Here is a 16,171-nt window from a genome sequence, read left to right on the forward strand (position 1 = left end):
GTTGGAGGTATAGGCCGTTGTGATTTTTTTCTTTCTATTTATCCTCTTTCGAGGGACTTTATTTGTTCATATCATAAAATAACAGCTATTTACAACAGTGTTTAAATACAAAATTCATGCAATTGTAACATATCATACATAGTACAGAACATGAAACTAATGTGACATAATCACTAACTAAAATAATGAAAACATTTTTGTAACTTTTGTAACTTCGTTTGTATCGAATTTCTTTTGATTACATTTCATATTGAGATAGGTGCGAATTTCCACCTTTAATTCTTTTATCCAATATACAGCATGTTTCCTGTGCTTTTCACTTCCAAAACATTCTCTAATATAGTTCCTATAGATAATAAACTGAGCGAAGTTTAAAATAAGATTGACAAGATTCATTTCTCTTCTCTCTATTTCATGACCTATTAAAAGAATTTCTTCGTTCAAAAGGATTTTAAAATTAAACAAAGTATCAATTAATTTGGATACAATCTTCCAAAAAAGCGAAACCTTCTTGCAAGCCAGGAGAAGGTGGTTAGTTGTGTCTGGAATCTTATATATAACATAGATTATTATTTTTAATCTTCCATTTACATAAATTGTCTTTACTGGGCAATATTCTATGAAGATATTTAAAATTAAACTGCTTAATTCTGTTGTCATTTATAAAGTAAAATTTATAATGGAGCAAAGTTTTCCAGTTAAACTCATTGGGTAAATCAAAATAAGCGTTCCAAAAATAAATGCACGGCAGATTCTGTCTATTTTTTACTAACATCAAATTATAATAGTGTTTGGCTTTCATGACCGCTACATCAATGGAGTCACCTGTTACTATTTCTATTGTACTGGATTCCACTGCAGACGGTGGACTATTTACATATTGTAACCTATTACGTAATTTCTGCAACCAAAAATTCGGGAATGCACTTTTTAACTTTGCCAATTTGAAGGCGGAAAGTAATTCATTTTCTTGAAAATTAATACAAATAGAATCAACTTCTTTCCAGATACCGTTAACTAAGACTTGTTTCACTTTAAAAATATTGTTTCTCATCCAGTTTGGAAAATACAATAACTCATTCATAGCTTTAATATTGCTATTATACCAAATCATTTCATTTTCAATATCTGTTACTTTAAACATATCAATATATTTTAATTCAGCCCAAGAACAAAACATGTCAACATAAAAGTTAGGCAACTGTTTTTTTTCTACAAATACGATACATATCGCTCTTTTTGCAATTAAAATGCAAACAAAGTGGCAAATCCCCAATTTTCTTGATCCAATATTTAAACAAAATTTTCCAAGCACTTTGTTCATCTCTTAAATATTTATGAATCCATGAAAGACGGAGTGACCGGCATTTTGACTCTAAGTCAATCATTCCCAACCCCCCTTCTACTTCAGGATTGTGACAGATGTTTCGTTTCACCTTTTCTGTTTTTGAATTCCATAAAAATGTGTAAGCCAGTTTATTTATACGTTTAATTATTTTAGAAGGGATCGGAACTGCCGTGGCAGTATGTACTATCTGAGACATAACTAAATGTTTAATCACAACAACTTTTCCGTACAATGTAAGTTTTCTCATTTTCCATAAATCCAAGGTATTCTTTGTTTTCTCTACTTTACTTTCCCAGTTTAAATTTTGAACGTCAAAAGAATTTTTACCTACATAAATACCAAGACATTTTATAGGGTCTTCAGTGAAATGTAAATCTTCAACTTCATCGTCATTTATATTAAGTTTCATAAGATTTGATTTGGTCCAGTTAATTTTTGGTCCCGCATGTGCTCCAAACAGTGCTACTTCTTTCATTATTTCTTTAACAAATTTTACAGATCTAGTAATAATCGTCGTATCGTCTGCATATTGAACGATACGTATATCTTTAAAATCAGCTTGATCTTCATTGAAGTCTGGGACTTGGATTCCCTCTATTTTGGCGTTTTGTTTAATTCTTTTCCCTAAAACCTCTGCAATTATTATAAATAAAAGTGGAGAAAGTGGGCAACCTTGCCTAACGCCTCTTTCTATTGCAAATTTGTCGGATATCCAACCAAAATTTAAGACACGACCATGAGCACCATTATATAACGTTTCAATCCATCTTAAAAACGAATCTTTAAATTTAAGTTCCCGTAACAAGGACAATAAAAAAACATGACCAATGGTATCGAACGCCTTTTTAAAATCCAAGAACATCATAACAACTGGTTTGTTTGCAAAAAGACAATAATCAATAGTATCCTGAATTAGTCTGGTACATTCAGATGCAGAGCGGTTTTTTAAAAAACCAGCCTGATCCTGTGATACAAGTTTATATATAACTTTCTGTAATCGTATTGAAAGAATGCGAGCTGCAAGTTTATAATCAATGTTTAACAGCGAAATAGGTCGCCAATTATCTAAAACATTTTTGTTACCTTTCTTATATAATAGAGTAAGGATAGCTTGACTTTGTGTGCACGACAATTGTTGTTTGTCGTAACCCTCATTCAGACTGTCAATTACCATATGTTTGATATCCCCCCAGAAGCATTTATAAAATTCAACACTGAGTCCATCGCTTCCAGGTGATTTGTTCATCTTCATTGACTTCAGTGCTTCCCAGCATTCATTCTCTGTGATTTTTCCCTCACATAAATTTGCATCTTCTTCATTCAAAACATTTAAGTTGATATCAGATACGTATTCTTTAAATCCTCGGTATTATTTCCCTTATAGAGTTTACAATAAAATTCTCGTATACCTGTCAAAATTTTCTGTTCATCTTTGATAATTTTTCCGTTACTTTCAAGACAATCTATTTCTTTCTTTTTTTCCTTTAGCTTTTTCAAGCTGAAGAAAATATCTTGTTGACTTTTCACCAAATTCAAGCCACCTTGCCCGAGATCTCACAAATGCACCTTTGCACTGATATTCATACCACTTGTCTATCTTTTGTCTCAAACACTTCATTCTATCTATATCATATGCACATGAACCCTCATCTATTTTCTTACACAAGTTATCATATTCACTTTCCATATTAGCAATATATTTCTTTTTTCTTGTATTAACATCAACTGTATATTTTGTACTAAATTCTTTAATTTTAATTTTACACATTTCCCACCTTAGCTGTTTATCAAATTGACTAAATTCAATATTAACCTTACGAATAATACGTTTAACATTTTGTTTAAACACTTCATCCTTCAGGATAGAATTATTCAGTTTCCAGCAACCCTTTCCTCTACTTTGTGCTAATATTTTAAGTTTCATGGATACCCCGTTATGATCGCATTTCAACACTGGTTTTATGTCGATTGAATAAATATATGAAAAATGCTCTTTCGACATGAGCCAATAATCTAGTCTTGAGTAAATGTTTAGTGACAGCTGCCTCCACGTAAACTGTTTCCTCTCTGGAAACATTTTTCTCCACACATCTACTAAGTTATTATTTTTCCGAAATTTAACAAAATTCTGTTTTGGTAAATATGCATATGAGACTCCACTTGTGTCTAGTTTTTTGTTTTGTACACAATTCCAGTCTCCACCTGCGATCATAACGTCGTTTAGTTTTCTAATCTTTTTCACCCATATACATAAAGATGAATAGAAATGTTCTTTCAGTGTGTTTTTTGCTGGAGCATACACATTTATACATAAATACATTCGATCTTGATACGAAAATCTCAGTGCAATAGCCCTACCATCACCTTTGAAATGTTTGTCGATGACCGTAATAGGGAGACTTTCCTTGACTAAAATTGCTACACCTTTGGAATGGTTTGTACCATGATCGAACAAACAAAATCCTTTCCATTCTTTAGATACTATATTTTCTATGTTTCTTGACAAAAAGGTCTCTTGCAAAAATGCTATGTCGCACTTTTGGCGATGGAGCCAAAGGAATATTTTCTTTCGCTTCATCACTTCACGTATCCCTCGTACATTTAACGTAAAAAAGTGAACATTGTTATCAATTTTATTTTTTCCAGTTTCACAGTTGCTTTGTCCTTCGTTCATGTTGCTTCAGTATCAATTTTTCTGATTTTTGTTTGTAGTCACATTGTACTAGTATTTATTTCTTTTTCTTTGGTGATTTCTTCTTTCGTTTCAGAGGTATGCTTCCTTTAGTGGTCGAAGTTTTCGGGGGAGACTCAGGTGACAGAGATGAGTCTTCCTCACCACTTTCGCTCTGTTGGTCATCGCTGACTGTTTCTTGCGCGTGCTTGATTTCATCGCGAGTCTTGCTTTGCGGTTTCGCGTAAAGGATCGCTCCATCTGATGCGTAGGTGGAAGATGATTCAATAGGCCGTTGTGATAAAGCAATCGAGGTTGAGTGAAATACATTCCTTTGACATTCATATTAGTTACATTAATCTTAGGTTTGGCCTTGTCTAGAAATTCTACTCAAGCCTTAACCTTTTCCTATATTTGTGTTTGGGGATTTTTCCAGTCGAATACCTGACATGGCGCAATCCCTATGAATGTCCAACCATGTTTCCGTATTATGGTAGAGCATAGCAGTAGCCCGTTCATGAGCTAGCGTGAGATATTCCGTTATTTGAGTATTACAATCATCTACATCGGCTCCTTTGTGTTGTATACTATTGCCTGCAGCAGTTCATTATATTGAAATATGCATATTCAAAATCTCGATGAGGAGCGAGACAGGTCACATGTTTTCCCCGTAGATAGAGCTGTTGCAGTAACATTCGATAGAAATAGTGTACTGATGAGGCTTTCGTACATTGAACTGTAACAATACGTATTGTTATAGTTTAGTGCTCTCATATCACTGCTATAAAAGTGTGCAGTTTCCAGTGGCGTAGACAGGTTCGTACACCTGGGGGGATGATTGGGCTGCCAACGCTAGTGAGGGCGCGAAGCGCCCGAGCGAGGGAGCGAAGCGACCGAGCGGGGGGAGGGTGTGGGAGGGGGGTGTCCCCCTCCCACGGTAGGGAGCTTTTGCAATTTTTAACTTGAAATCGTGCAATCTGATGCATACTTAATGAGGTAAAATAACACACACAAACGTGCACACACACACATACTCACGCGCACACGCACACACACACACACACACACACACACACACACACATACTACGCCTTGAATGGACAGACATACATCGACAAGATCTACACACCGTGGCATACGAATACAGAATGGACTGACACATAGTATTGCATATTGAACCACACTACGTATTATCTCTGTGAATTTTGCTGTTACACCTCTTCAGAAAAAACCAATGTCAACTGTGTACACGCAGGTATAGTCTTTGTTGTCTTGATAGGGGTATGTGGTTATGAATGAAAACAGCCTCTGTGGCCATTTGTGAATAGAACACATAAAAACAAACAAATAACGATTAAACTTTGAACAATATGTCTGTTCATTATAAAGCATAATGAATACGTACATACTATGCTTTTTTTTACCTCAAAGAAACAAGCATAGTATCCATAGATGGATATTGGCTGGCGGCTCATTAACATACAGATACAAAAAACATAAACAGTATCACTATGATCCATGGAGTAACAATACTGCTTTGTAAGTTTGTGAAGAAATCGGAACCATAACGGCATTGCATCGTTTCAAATTAGGGCATTATTTACTTCTATTTGATCTCAGTCTTATAATAGTAATAGTAATAATAATAATAATAATAATAATAATAATAATAATAATAATAATAATAATAATAATAATAATAAAAAATAATACTAATACAAATAATAATGCTAATACTAATAGGTTCCTTTTATCTCGCATTTCAAGACAGGGTAAATTCACACTGCGCTTTACAAACTTCTTTAAACATTTCAAACTTATGTCTTCATGCATCAATCAACATATTTTAAATGAATACAAAACAAAGTGCATCTTAAATAAAGCAAAATAAATAAATAGTTAACAATACAGAAAAGATGTAGCTGCTGCAAGCTTAACAACAAACTAATGTATACCAGTCAGTCCTGATATCAGTATTAGTGTAACAATAGTCATATAGTGGGAGCATGAAGTTGAACAATTCATGATTATACATAATTATATATGTTTGTTTGAATAATACTTGTTATAAAGATAATAGTATGGTACTCTCTGTCACGAATTATTATGTATACTGTTGTATCACATTCATTTTCTATTATGTTTAGAATTGGCTTTCACCGTGTGAATGCGGCTAACAATAAACACAATTACAATAATGATGAGGATTATTATTATCATCATCATAATTATTATTATTATTAATATTATAATTGTTATCATTATTATTATTACTATTATTATCATCATTATGACTTATTAAGTAAGCAAATATCATTCCCCAAAACCTGGGGGGATGATTGTACATGCCACCCCCCCCCCCACCTTGTGAGGTGGGGGGGATGCATCCCCCTCATTCCCCCCCCCCCCCCCCGTTGTCTACGCCCCTGGCAGTTTCTAATGCAAATGTAAGGATTTTGATTAATATAGTTAATGACAAACCTGTATACAATACAGGTCGATACAACTACAATTTATCAACTAGGAAAACAAAAAAAAGGTGAAATTGCTTTCCTCGAATGTGGATACAATTGGTTTGAAATCTTCTGTTATTGAAGCAAGTTCACTGTTTTGCTTGATGCATATAGACCATGTCACATGATGGCGCTGTGCTGATCTTGATAATATCGCTGTGTGGCACTAGTGTATATAGAGTTGAGTTTGTCAATCAACGGATTTGGTTGTCAGCTCTGAGGAACCGACAGCACAAAGGCACTCAAATGAAAAACCTTTTTTTTTTCTTCTTTTTTTTTAAATAAAAAAGATTGAGGGGGGGGGGGGGTTAAACTACAGACACGAGACCTACAACAAATCAAACAAACCAAACCATTACCCCGAAGAGATAATAATATGTTAGGTTGAAGGTATGGTGCCATCTTATTCCTTTAAAATTTACACATTTCTTCTCGTAATCTAGATAGTACGATAATATGGCCTCGATCACAACTATTTTTAGCAAAGAAATTCCGTACAACCAACGAGCTGTTCTTTGCTATTTCTAAATTATGCGACTGTAGGAATTTGGTTCAGAGTGCAGGCTTTCGTACCTGATAGCCTGAACTCTGAACGAAAGTAATTTTTACCTCCGAGTAGAGAGTGGCAAATGTAGATAGACGACTTGTCAAAGGACATTAACGCCGCGGGGGAATCGAACCGCGAAACATTGAATCCAAAGTTCGGAGACGAATCCGCTAGACCACAACACTCCTATGTGACTTAACAAGAATTTGTAATAGGGGAAGATGCCGAATGGAGAATTTTGCTCTTCTTGTCAAAGCTTCATTTCCAACCCCTTCTCTTTCTCTCGTTCTCTCTCTCTTTTTCTCTCTCTCCCTTACTGTCCCCCTCTCTCTCTCTCCCTTTCTGTCCCACTCTCTCTCTCTCTCTCTTTTGCCTATGTTTGTGTGCTGTCTGTCCGTCTGCTGCCCCTTTTCTCTCTCTCTCTCTCCCTCTTTCTCTTGCCTCCCTGTTCTTTTTCATTATGGTTGGGAGGGTAAGAGTATTTGTGTTTCCTGTAGCTATAGATGTATACGCCACTGGAACCTTATAACTCGTTATCGAAAAAATATGACCCTGGTAATCCTGGAACGACTTACATGGCATGGTCAAGGTGGTGGATAAACACAATAACTCTGCAAACATGCAAAACTTTGCATGGAATTATGACGGTTTTATTTGTGACTTTGAAAGATCCCTTTTCTAATAAAGACCTATGTATGGAATGCGTTATGAAATTAAGAAGGTGTGTGTATGGTGCAAGTATTCACATATGTAAAGGATTCACACCGGTGTATTACCATGCTGACAACAGCCCACTGTAATACATCAAGTCATGTTTTGCATATCCTTGCAGTCAGGGGCGATGGAGCGTCTTTCAACGTTGGGGAAAGGGGTGCACCTATCAAGGGAAACCTAAAAAGCGAAAACATACAATTGTTAGACTTTGGTATAAACCCCGACATTGTGATTACATTATCATGGATGTCCAAATGTTCTTACTTAAATTGAGGGGGAACGTCGCTAGATGCCATTCCCCCCCCCCCGAACCCCCCTTTTGTTTTTGTTACTCAAGGGGGCGTGGTTGTGCTCCCTATCACCCAATTATGAGGTTTAATACCTTACCAAAAGGGCATAGCGCTTTGACTTGGTTTCAAACTTGGGACCTCACACCTCACATTACAACTATTACACAGGCAATTACACTATACTCATAACAAATGCTTATAATTACACATGATGATTTGACATAGGTAATTCAAAAATGAGAAATGAGAAGTTAGATATACACCCAGCATTTATTCGGTTTATACAGATTAAAGCAACATTCCTTTAACAAAGACCGCTATTCTTAAGAACCGCTATCCATAAACACTACTCTTCATAAGGACCATTATTTATAAGGACCACTATTCATAATCGAAGAAGAGGGTCGCTATTCATAACATGACGAGAGGGTCGCTAGTAATGAGCCAAAAGTGAGGTGGTTATTCAAAGGGGTCGCTATTCATAATAAGAGAAGAGGGCCGCTATTCATAATTCGAGACGTATTATACATGTACGTTAATCGTTTTAAACATCAATAGCGGTCCTTATGAGTAGTGACCGTCAATCTGAATTATGAATAGCGACCCTCATCTCACATTTTTAGTAGCGGTCCTTATGCCTTTATCAAAAGAGACCCCGTTTCCGTTGTATGAATAGCGGTCTTTACGACTAGCGAGGTTATACCTTGAATCTGCCTGTGTTACTTAGCATTGCATTGCAGCAAAAAGAATATCCCATAAATATGAATCTAAAAAGATTATGAAAAAAGATGAGTATAAATGACATTCAAATTATACATTAACTACGTCTAATATCAATATGCAACTTGGTCCCGAGAATATATTTTGAAAGAAGTAGTAAGTTATAATGCACTGTAAGAGCAACGAAGTGATATACTGGTATCACACATATATTTGGTGTTATCGAAGCATCAAACCTATCTAAAGTTCCCTTTTACACGAATTGAAAAGAGGAGGAGCATCAGAAATGTATGTGAAAGCATTATAAGACCTTACCAACAAAAAACATACAGATATACTTCATTAAAACTAAGGCATTAAGTACTTCTAATATCAATATGCAATGTGATCCCGAGTATATATTTTGAAAGAAGTAGTAAACGAAGTGATAAACTGGTATCACACATGTATTTGATGTTATCGAAGCATCAAACCCATCTAAAGTTCCCTTTTACACATATTGAAAAGGCGAAAAGTGTCATCAGAAATATATGTGAAACCATTATAAGACATTACCAAAAACTAAACTTACTGATACACTTCGTAAAAACTAAAGCATTGGTTGGTCATCACAATATAAGTAAATAAATGAGTTGAAATTCATCATGTATATTATCCAAAAAGGATACAAAAAGATAGTTTATACCCAAAACATGTCATTCTATTTGATAAGATATATTTTATCATTTACAGAAAAACTAACCATACATGTACGTATAATGTGACAAAACATTTTTGCTACAACTGAATGACATTGGAACTTAACACATACATGAAGCTAAAGATATTTCCTTCAATATTGAAAATTTGAAAATCGCACTACCCCTTGAATCTGTCCTGTTACTTATCATTGCATTACGGCAAAATTAACATCCCATAAATATGAATATACAAATATTATGAAAAAAGAATCAGTATAAATGACGTTCAAATTATACATTACGTACTTCTAATATCAATATGCAATGTGGTCCCGAGAATATATTTTGAAAGAAGTAGTAAACGAAGTGATAAACTGGTATCACACATGTATTTGATGTTTTTAAAGCATCCAGCCTATCTCAAGTTCCCTTTTACACGTACTGAAAAGTGTCATCAAAAATATATGTGAAAGCATTATAAGACTATAACAAAAACTAAACTTACTGATACACTTCGTAAAAACTAAAGCATTGGTTGGTCATCACAATATAAGTAAATAAATGAGTTGAAATTCATCATGTATACTATACAAAAAGGATATAAAAAGATAGTTTATACAAAAAACATGATATTCTATTTGATAAGATATGTTTAATCATTTACAGAAAGACTAACCATACATGTACGTATATGCAATAGAACATTGTTGCTACAAATGAATGACATTGGGATTTAACACATACATGTAGCTTAACATATTTGCTTCAATATTGAAAAATTAAAAATAGTACTACCCCTTAAATATGCCCCTGTAACTTATCATTGCATTACAGCAAAAAAAGAATCTCCCGTGACTATGTATATAAAAAGATTATGAAAATAGACGAGTATAAATGACATTCAAATTATACATTTAAGTACTTATAATTCCAATATGCAATGTTGTCCCGAGAATATATTTTGAAAGAAGTAGCAAGTTATAAGGCACTTTAAGAGCATAATATATCTCCCAACGAACTGATATACTGGTTTAAACACATCTATTTGGTGTTATTAAAGCGTCAAGCCTATCTCAAGTTCCCCTTTTATTTACACATATTGAAAAAGCGAAAAGTGTCATCAGAAATGTATGTGAAAGCATTATAAGGCATTACCAAAAACTAAACATACATATCAACTTCATTAAAACTAAAGCATTGGTCGGTCATCACAATATAAGAACAGAAATAAGCTAAAATTCATCATGTATTTAATACAAAAGGATATAAAAAAGATAGTTTATAGGAAGAACATGTCATTCTATTTGATAAGATGTATTTAATCATTTACAGAAAGACTAACCATACATGAACGTATATGTAATAGAAAATGCTTGCTACAAATTAATGACATTGGGACTTAACACTTACATGTAACTTGACATATTTGCTTCAATGTGGAAAAATAAAAAATAGTACTACCCCTTAAATCTGCCCCTGTAACTTATCATTGCATTACAGCAAAAAAGAATCTCACGTAAAAAGATTATGAAAATAGCCGAGTATAAATGACATTCAAATATTATTTTAAGTACTTCTAATATCAATATGCAATGTGGTCCCGAGAATATAGTAAGTTATAATGCACTTTAAGAGCATAATATATCTCCCAACGAAGTGATATACTGATATTACACATCTATTTTTTAATTTTTTTTTTTCTTCAAATGATTTTATTTATTATGCAAAAAATAGTACAAGAATAATTATATCACAACAAATGTGCAATGAAACAAAAAATATGATAGAAAAAGCACAAGAAAAGAGGAACTAACATGAAGCAGAGCTTGTTAAAGTGTTTGTTCCTCAGATACTCAATACGAGTAAAAGGGAACTTGAGATAGGTTTGATGTTTTGATAACACCAAATATATGTGTAATTAAAGCGTCAAGCCTATCTCAAGTTCCCTTTTTATTTACACGTATTACAATTCGAAAAGTGTCATTAGAAATATATGTGAAAACATAAAAGACATTACCAAAAACTAAACATACAGATATAATTCGTTACAACTTAGGCATTGGTTGGTCATCACAATATAAGAAAAGAAATAAGCTAAAATTTATCATGTATATTATACAAAAAGATATTTTATACAAAAAACATGTTATTCTCTTTGATATGATATGTTATATAACCCATAACCTTATAACTTTTCATCACTACAGAAAATTATATAATAATAATAATAATCCGTTTTTTTATATAGCGCTCAATACACCGATCCAACGATGTGCCTATAAAAGCGCTTTACAGATATATGATACAGGTATCACCCTTCACCAATTGATATTACATGTGACATATTACATGTGATACTTAAAATAGAGACTTATAACATACATAATATGAACAATTACAAGTGGATAAATGATGATGATAAGTTCAAAAAAATAATAACTTTCATTGCATTTTGTAGGTGTAAAAAATTAGAAATCATTAAGGACTTGGAAAAATATAGTACTATGTACTAGTAACAAAGGAAAATGATGCAAGTATGCAACGTCTCCTCAATGAATACATTAGAATTGATAAACACATTATTCTTAACGTAATCTCTGATATATAGAAGCCCTTGAATATAAAGGTTTTATGTTTTAGCAAGTACAATAAACATTAATATAGAACACTTATCAATATATGGATAAACAATGATTAATGTATAAATGTACATGCAAAATCAAGATTTTTTGTTTGCATATTCAAACTGGAAGACTAATTATTTATGAAAGACATGAACCAATTTCTAATGGCAAATGGATCAATGAGATATACATGTTTAACTCATATGCGATATGTAGCTTGCTGAGTATATTTGCTATTTTTTTTGCTTCTTTTAAAAATCATATAAAATATATTGATTCAGTCTCGCGAGTAAAATATTCTCCATTCAATAAAAATCTTACACGATTCCCTGAACAGTGATAAATGTTATGTTACAAGTTTTCTTGTTCGCACGTCACATAATAAGCTAGGAGGTTTGCCTGAGAGACCTAAACAGTTTCATACAAGGCCCCATCCTAAGAAGAGTTGCGATTGATCCAAATTAATCGCAAGTCCTCCAATCAATCGTAGGCCTTTGCAGCCCTGTATCTCTTATGTGCATATTTTTTCTTCTCTCAAATCTAATACATATTGTACAAATCTTTCATACTAAGCAAAATTAACACATTTTTTTTTTTTAAACTAAAGCCCTATTCAGATATGCACTGTGGTACCGTCTCCTTAAAAAAAAAAAATAAAGTTACATGTAAGTAAATATAGAGGACCTTTGTTGCGTGCAGTTGACATTGATTTACAAGTAAGGACACCGCAGCAGTTTATACAAGGTGGTATACCGCGTCATATGTGGATCTCATCTGTGTGTAGAAGAAACCCATTCTGGAATATGATCCTTATCACTCCTCGATCAAGGAAAGCATGATACGATGAAGATAAATGTATTGGTACTGCAACGAGAATATAAAAACAGGAAAATAGTTACGTCATGTATCAGCGAGAGGCTAAGAAAGAGAGAGAGAGAGAGAGAAAGGATATAGGAGAGAGAGGGGAAGAGTAAGAGAAAGAAAATCATAGAGAGAGAGAGAGATAAACAGAGAGAGAGAGGGAGATAGAGAGAGAAAATTTACACATAAGGGCCACGGTATTGCTTTAATGTGTGGATTGAGAATCATGTATAAGTATTTACATGTGTATGGTTCATACTAATAATAATAACAGTGTCAACTTATAGAGCGCACACACCGTCCAGGGATGATCATGGCGTCATAGATCAACAGATGTTCATTGTATATATGGACAGAAGAAGATTCTTTTCTCCAAGATGAAATAACATTAAAAATGTAGTGATTTACTCCAAATAAAATATCTAATTATTTTCTGTGAAAAAACGCATCATTCGGAAAAATAGGAGAAACATAATTTTTTCGTCACATGACCATATGTGGCAACCTAGATTAAAGTCTGACTAAAGGAATGTATGCACTTTAAGTGCCGGACAGGGGCTCGAACCTACCACCTTAGCATATCAAGCTAAGTGATTAAATCTCTCAACTACGAGAAATCTATTATATTCTTCAATTTCATCATGTACTTCTACATGTCTAAAAGTGGAATTTAGTTTTGATACCAAAATAGACAGGAGAGAACAAAATTACATGTCCCTTACCAGTGTTTGAACTAGGCTGGTTCTCTGCTCTCTGAGCTTCGCTACAGTACCAGCGATGTCGATGTAGTCTGTAGCAGTGGATCGTTGTATGGCATTCATTAACATATCAGCAGCGATGAATGTTCCTGTCCTTCCGATACCAGCACTGCAAAAAAAAAAATATATACGACGTGTAGTCGAAAAGTCTCCTGATGACGGATAGTCAACCTGTTCCAAACGTCGAGCCTCTCATCCTCTCCAAGCGCTATAGTTCTCCTTAGAACTATAAGCTAAAAAAGATAACAAACAGTCCTTTTCAGGACTACACACCCCCAAGAAAGATTACCGAGTCAGATTCCTTTTCAAGACTCCTCAATCCTCTCTCTCTCTCTCTCACATGGTGCACCCGCAAGCCTAATGTAAAAGTCAACCTGTTTTGAAAGTCGAGCTTTGCTTGCTCTCTCATAACCTTATTCAATACCTGGTTCACCAGTCCTTTTCACAACAAGCTCTGCTTTTCTATCGGCTCTGCCACTTTATCTCTCAAAGGAATAGTTGAGTTCTTGTTCAGACAGCAAATGCCTTCTAAGTGCATTGTTATTGCTCGTATTCTTATTTATGACATTTCTAGTGCTCTGATAGGACCTAAAAATGCTATGAAGGTAATTTTAGACCCTCAAAAGTGTGAAATGTAGATCATACAATTCAGCTCCACCTTAACAAAATATGGTGACCGTTAGTTCAATAACAATACACGGGACGGCTGTATTATAGCCAACACGAAAAAGCCAACACAAAGCCAACATCGACATTGGCTGTAATAAAACGTATGAGGCGCTATCTTGTTCTTTCAACGGCTGGTTCAAATTATCGAATATTTGTGGGGCCGCAGATACTATAAAACGTTATATTTATGTATTATTCAGCCGCATCAGAACCGATTTTGATCAAACAAAGATTATTTTGTCATTTTAATTCTATGTTCTTTCAAATTTGACACTCAGTTTTGTATTATCTCACAACAAATAAGTTTGTGTAGCGCCCTCTGCAACATAACTCAACTATCCATTTTAATTGATATGAAGGTCAATTTTAAGAATAGTGTGTACCGTTATTGTATGTACATGTATATTATAATCATTTTTCAATATGTTGTTACACTCTTTGTAAAATGAGATATTGTAAAAACCAATAACAAATATAAACAATCCTTTCGAGACTCCAGTCATGAAAGACCTCTTACCGAATAATATCAAGTATTCCGTTTTTCACCTGTGGTTGGCTAAAGTAACGAACTATGAACTACGAGAGACTGCGGGAGACTACTCTTGGTAAATGAATGTAAATATATTAATGTAGACCCACCGCACACGATCTGCTTTCGATAGGGAACACATACACCCTCACGATAAACTGCTCACTGGTTGAGTTCTAACATGTACCAAATTCCCAACTTCTATTTGTTATCGGTTGCACAGCATCTGGTCCTGCATCAACTGGTCTGCAATAGTATTCCTCTACTTACAATTTACAGACCTCATCCAAGGACCAAACACAATACGTATCTGTAATCCTAACCCTCAAAGATCACATTAATCCCAAAATGCAACATCGCGCGACCCTAGTCCAGAGCAAATCGTCTGTAGGGCATTAACTCATAAGTACATGTACTTGAACACAGAATAAATATCATTTTGCCTTCAAACAGACTAAATGTTGGATCAACATTTGTTGTTACCTACCTGCAGTGAACGATGATCGGACCGGTCAGTGCCCCATCTTCCTGGCTAGTCATCTTGACCTGATAGAGTAGCGCGACGAGAGGGGCAGTGGACGCGGGCACGCCATGGTCGGTCCAGGCGAGGTATTGGTAGTGGGTCACGGTGAGTTCTGTACCCTTCTGTTTGGGATGGGAAAGGAATCTCATTAACAGTCAAGCTTTATGATGATTGTGATTTTTGGGCATAGGAAAAAACATTGCAGACTGACAACTTTCTCGGGGGCTATTTTCCCCAATTTCCCCCCGATTTAAGTGACTTTCCTAAAAAAAAAAAAAAAAATGAAATTCTTAACTGGAAAGAAAATGGGTACTTGTTTTTTGGGGGTTTTCACTTATTTCGAGGATATTTTGGAACCCTGTAAATGTGACGCTTATACAAGGCCTTATATACCTTTCCTATGAGTAGAGTGCGCTGAATGAAGTGCTCGGTCTGCTTACTACCAACAAGGGTGACCGTCACGTTGCCATGCAGATGGGGCTTTTGTCCAGTTGGCCAGTAGTGCTCGCATTTGGTCTGCAAGAGGGAAAGCATTTCATTTGGAATTAATGTCTAGCTTTGATAGTTTGCAGATTCATCTTATATATTGTGTTGATATCAATATCGTCATAAATGAAATCAATATAATAGTGATGGTGCTAATTTATGAATTGCCAACATCGTCATCATCCTCATTTCCGTTATGTTCACCACCACTATCATAATCACCATCATCCTCATAATA

General features: G+C 34.6%; 1 protein-coding gene across 2 annotated transcripts; it reads right to left on the reverse strand.

Moving 5' to 3' along the window:
- Window positions 1-8,327: 8,327 nt before the first annotated feature.
- On the reverse strand, window positions 8,328-16,159 carry LOC115918607 (receptor-type tyrosine-protein phosphatase O-like). 2 transcript variants are annotated; one of them, XM_030984796.1, is made up of 4 exons: window positions 15,841-16,159; window positions 15,412-15,566; window positions 13,691-13,835; window positions 8,328-12,971 (listed from the first exon to the last, which is right to left on the reverse strand). In XM_030984796.1, the coding sequence occupies exons 1-4, from the start codon at window positions 15,979-15,981 to the stop codon at window positions 12,921-12,923; spliced, it is 492 nt and encodes a 163-aa protein (XP_030840656.1). In that variant the 5' UTR covers window positions 15,982-16,159; the 3' UTR covers window positions 8,328-12,920. The 2 variants fall into 2 exon arrangements, with proteins under 2 accessions (XP_030840656.1, XP_030840655.1); XM_030984795.1 differs by having other exon boundaries at window positions 15,412-15,569; window positions 15,841-16,142.
- Window positions 16,160-16,171: the final 12 nt, after the last annotated feature.

Source organism: Strongylocentrotus purpuratus, unplaced genomic scaffold (assembly GCF_000002235.5).
Source record: "Strongylocentrotus purpuratus isolate Spur 01 unplaced genomic scaffold, Spur_5.0 spur5_scaffold_14, whole genome shotgun sequence".
Classification (NCBI taxonomy): domain Eukaryota; kingdom Metazoa; phylum Echinodermata; class Echinoidea; order Camarodonta; family Strongylocentrotidae; genus Strongylocentrotus; species Strongylocentrotus purpuratus.

Bases quoted from the DNA above. Each gene is read 5' to 3' on its own strand.
- LOC115918607 (XM_030984795.1), bottom strand. From the start codon at position 15,981: ATGCTTTCCCTCTTGCAGACCAAATGCGAGCACTACTGGCCAACTGGA. The intron at 13,836-15,411 runs GTAGGTAACAAC...TTTTTTTTGCAG, and splicing joins CCGATCATCGTTCACTGCAG to TGCTGGTATCGGAAGGACAG. The intron at 12,972-13,690 runs GTAAGGGACATG...TTCTCGTTGCAG, and splicing joins CCAGCCTAGTTCAAACACTG to TACCAATACATTTATCTTCA.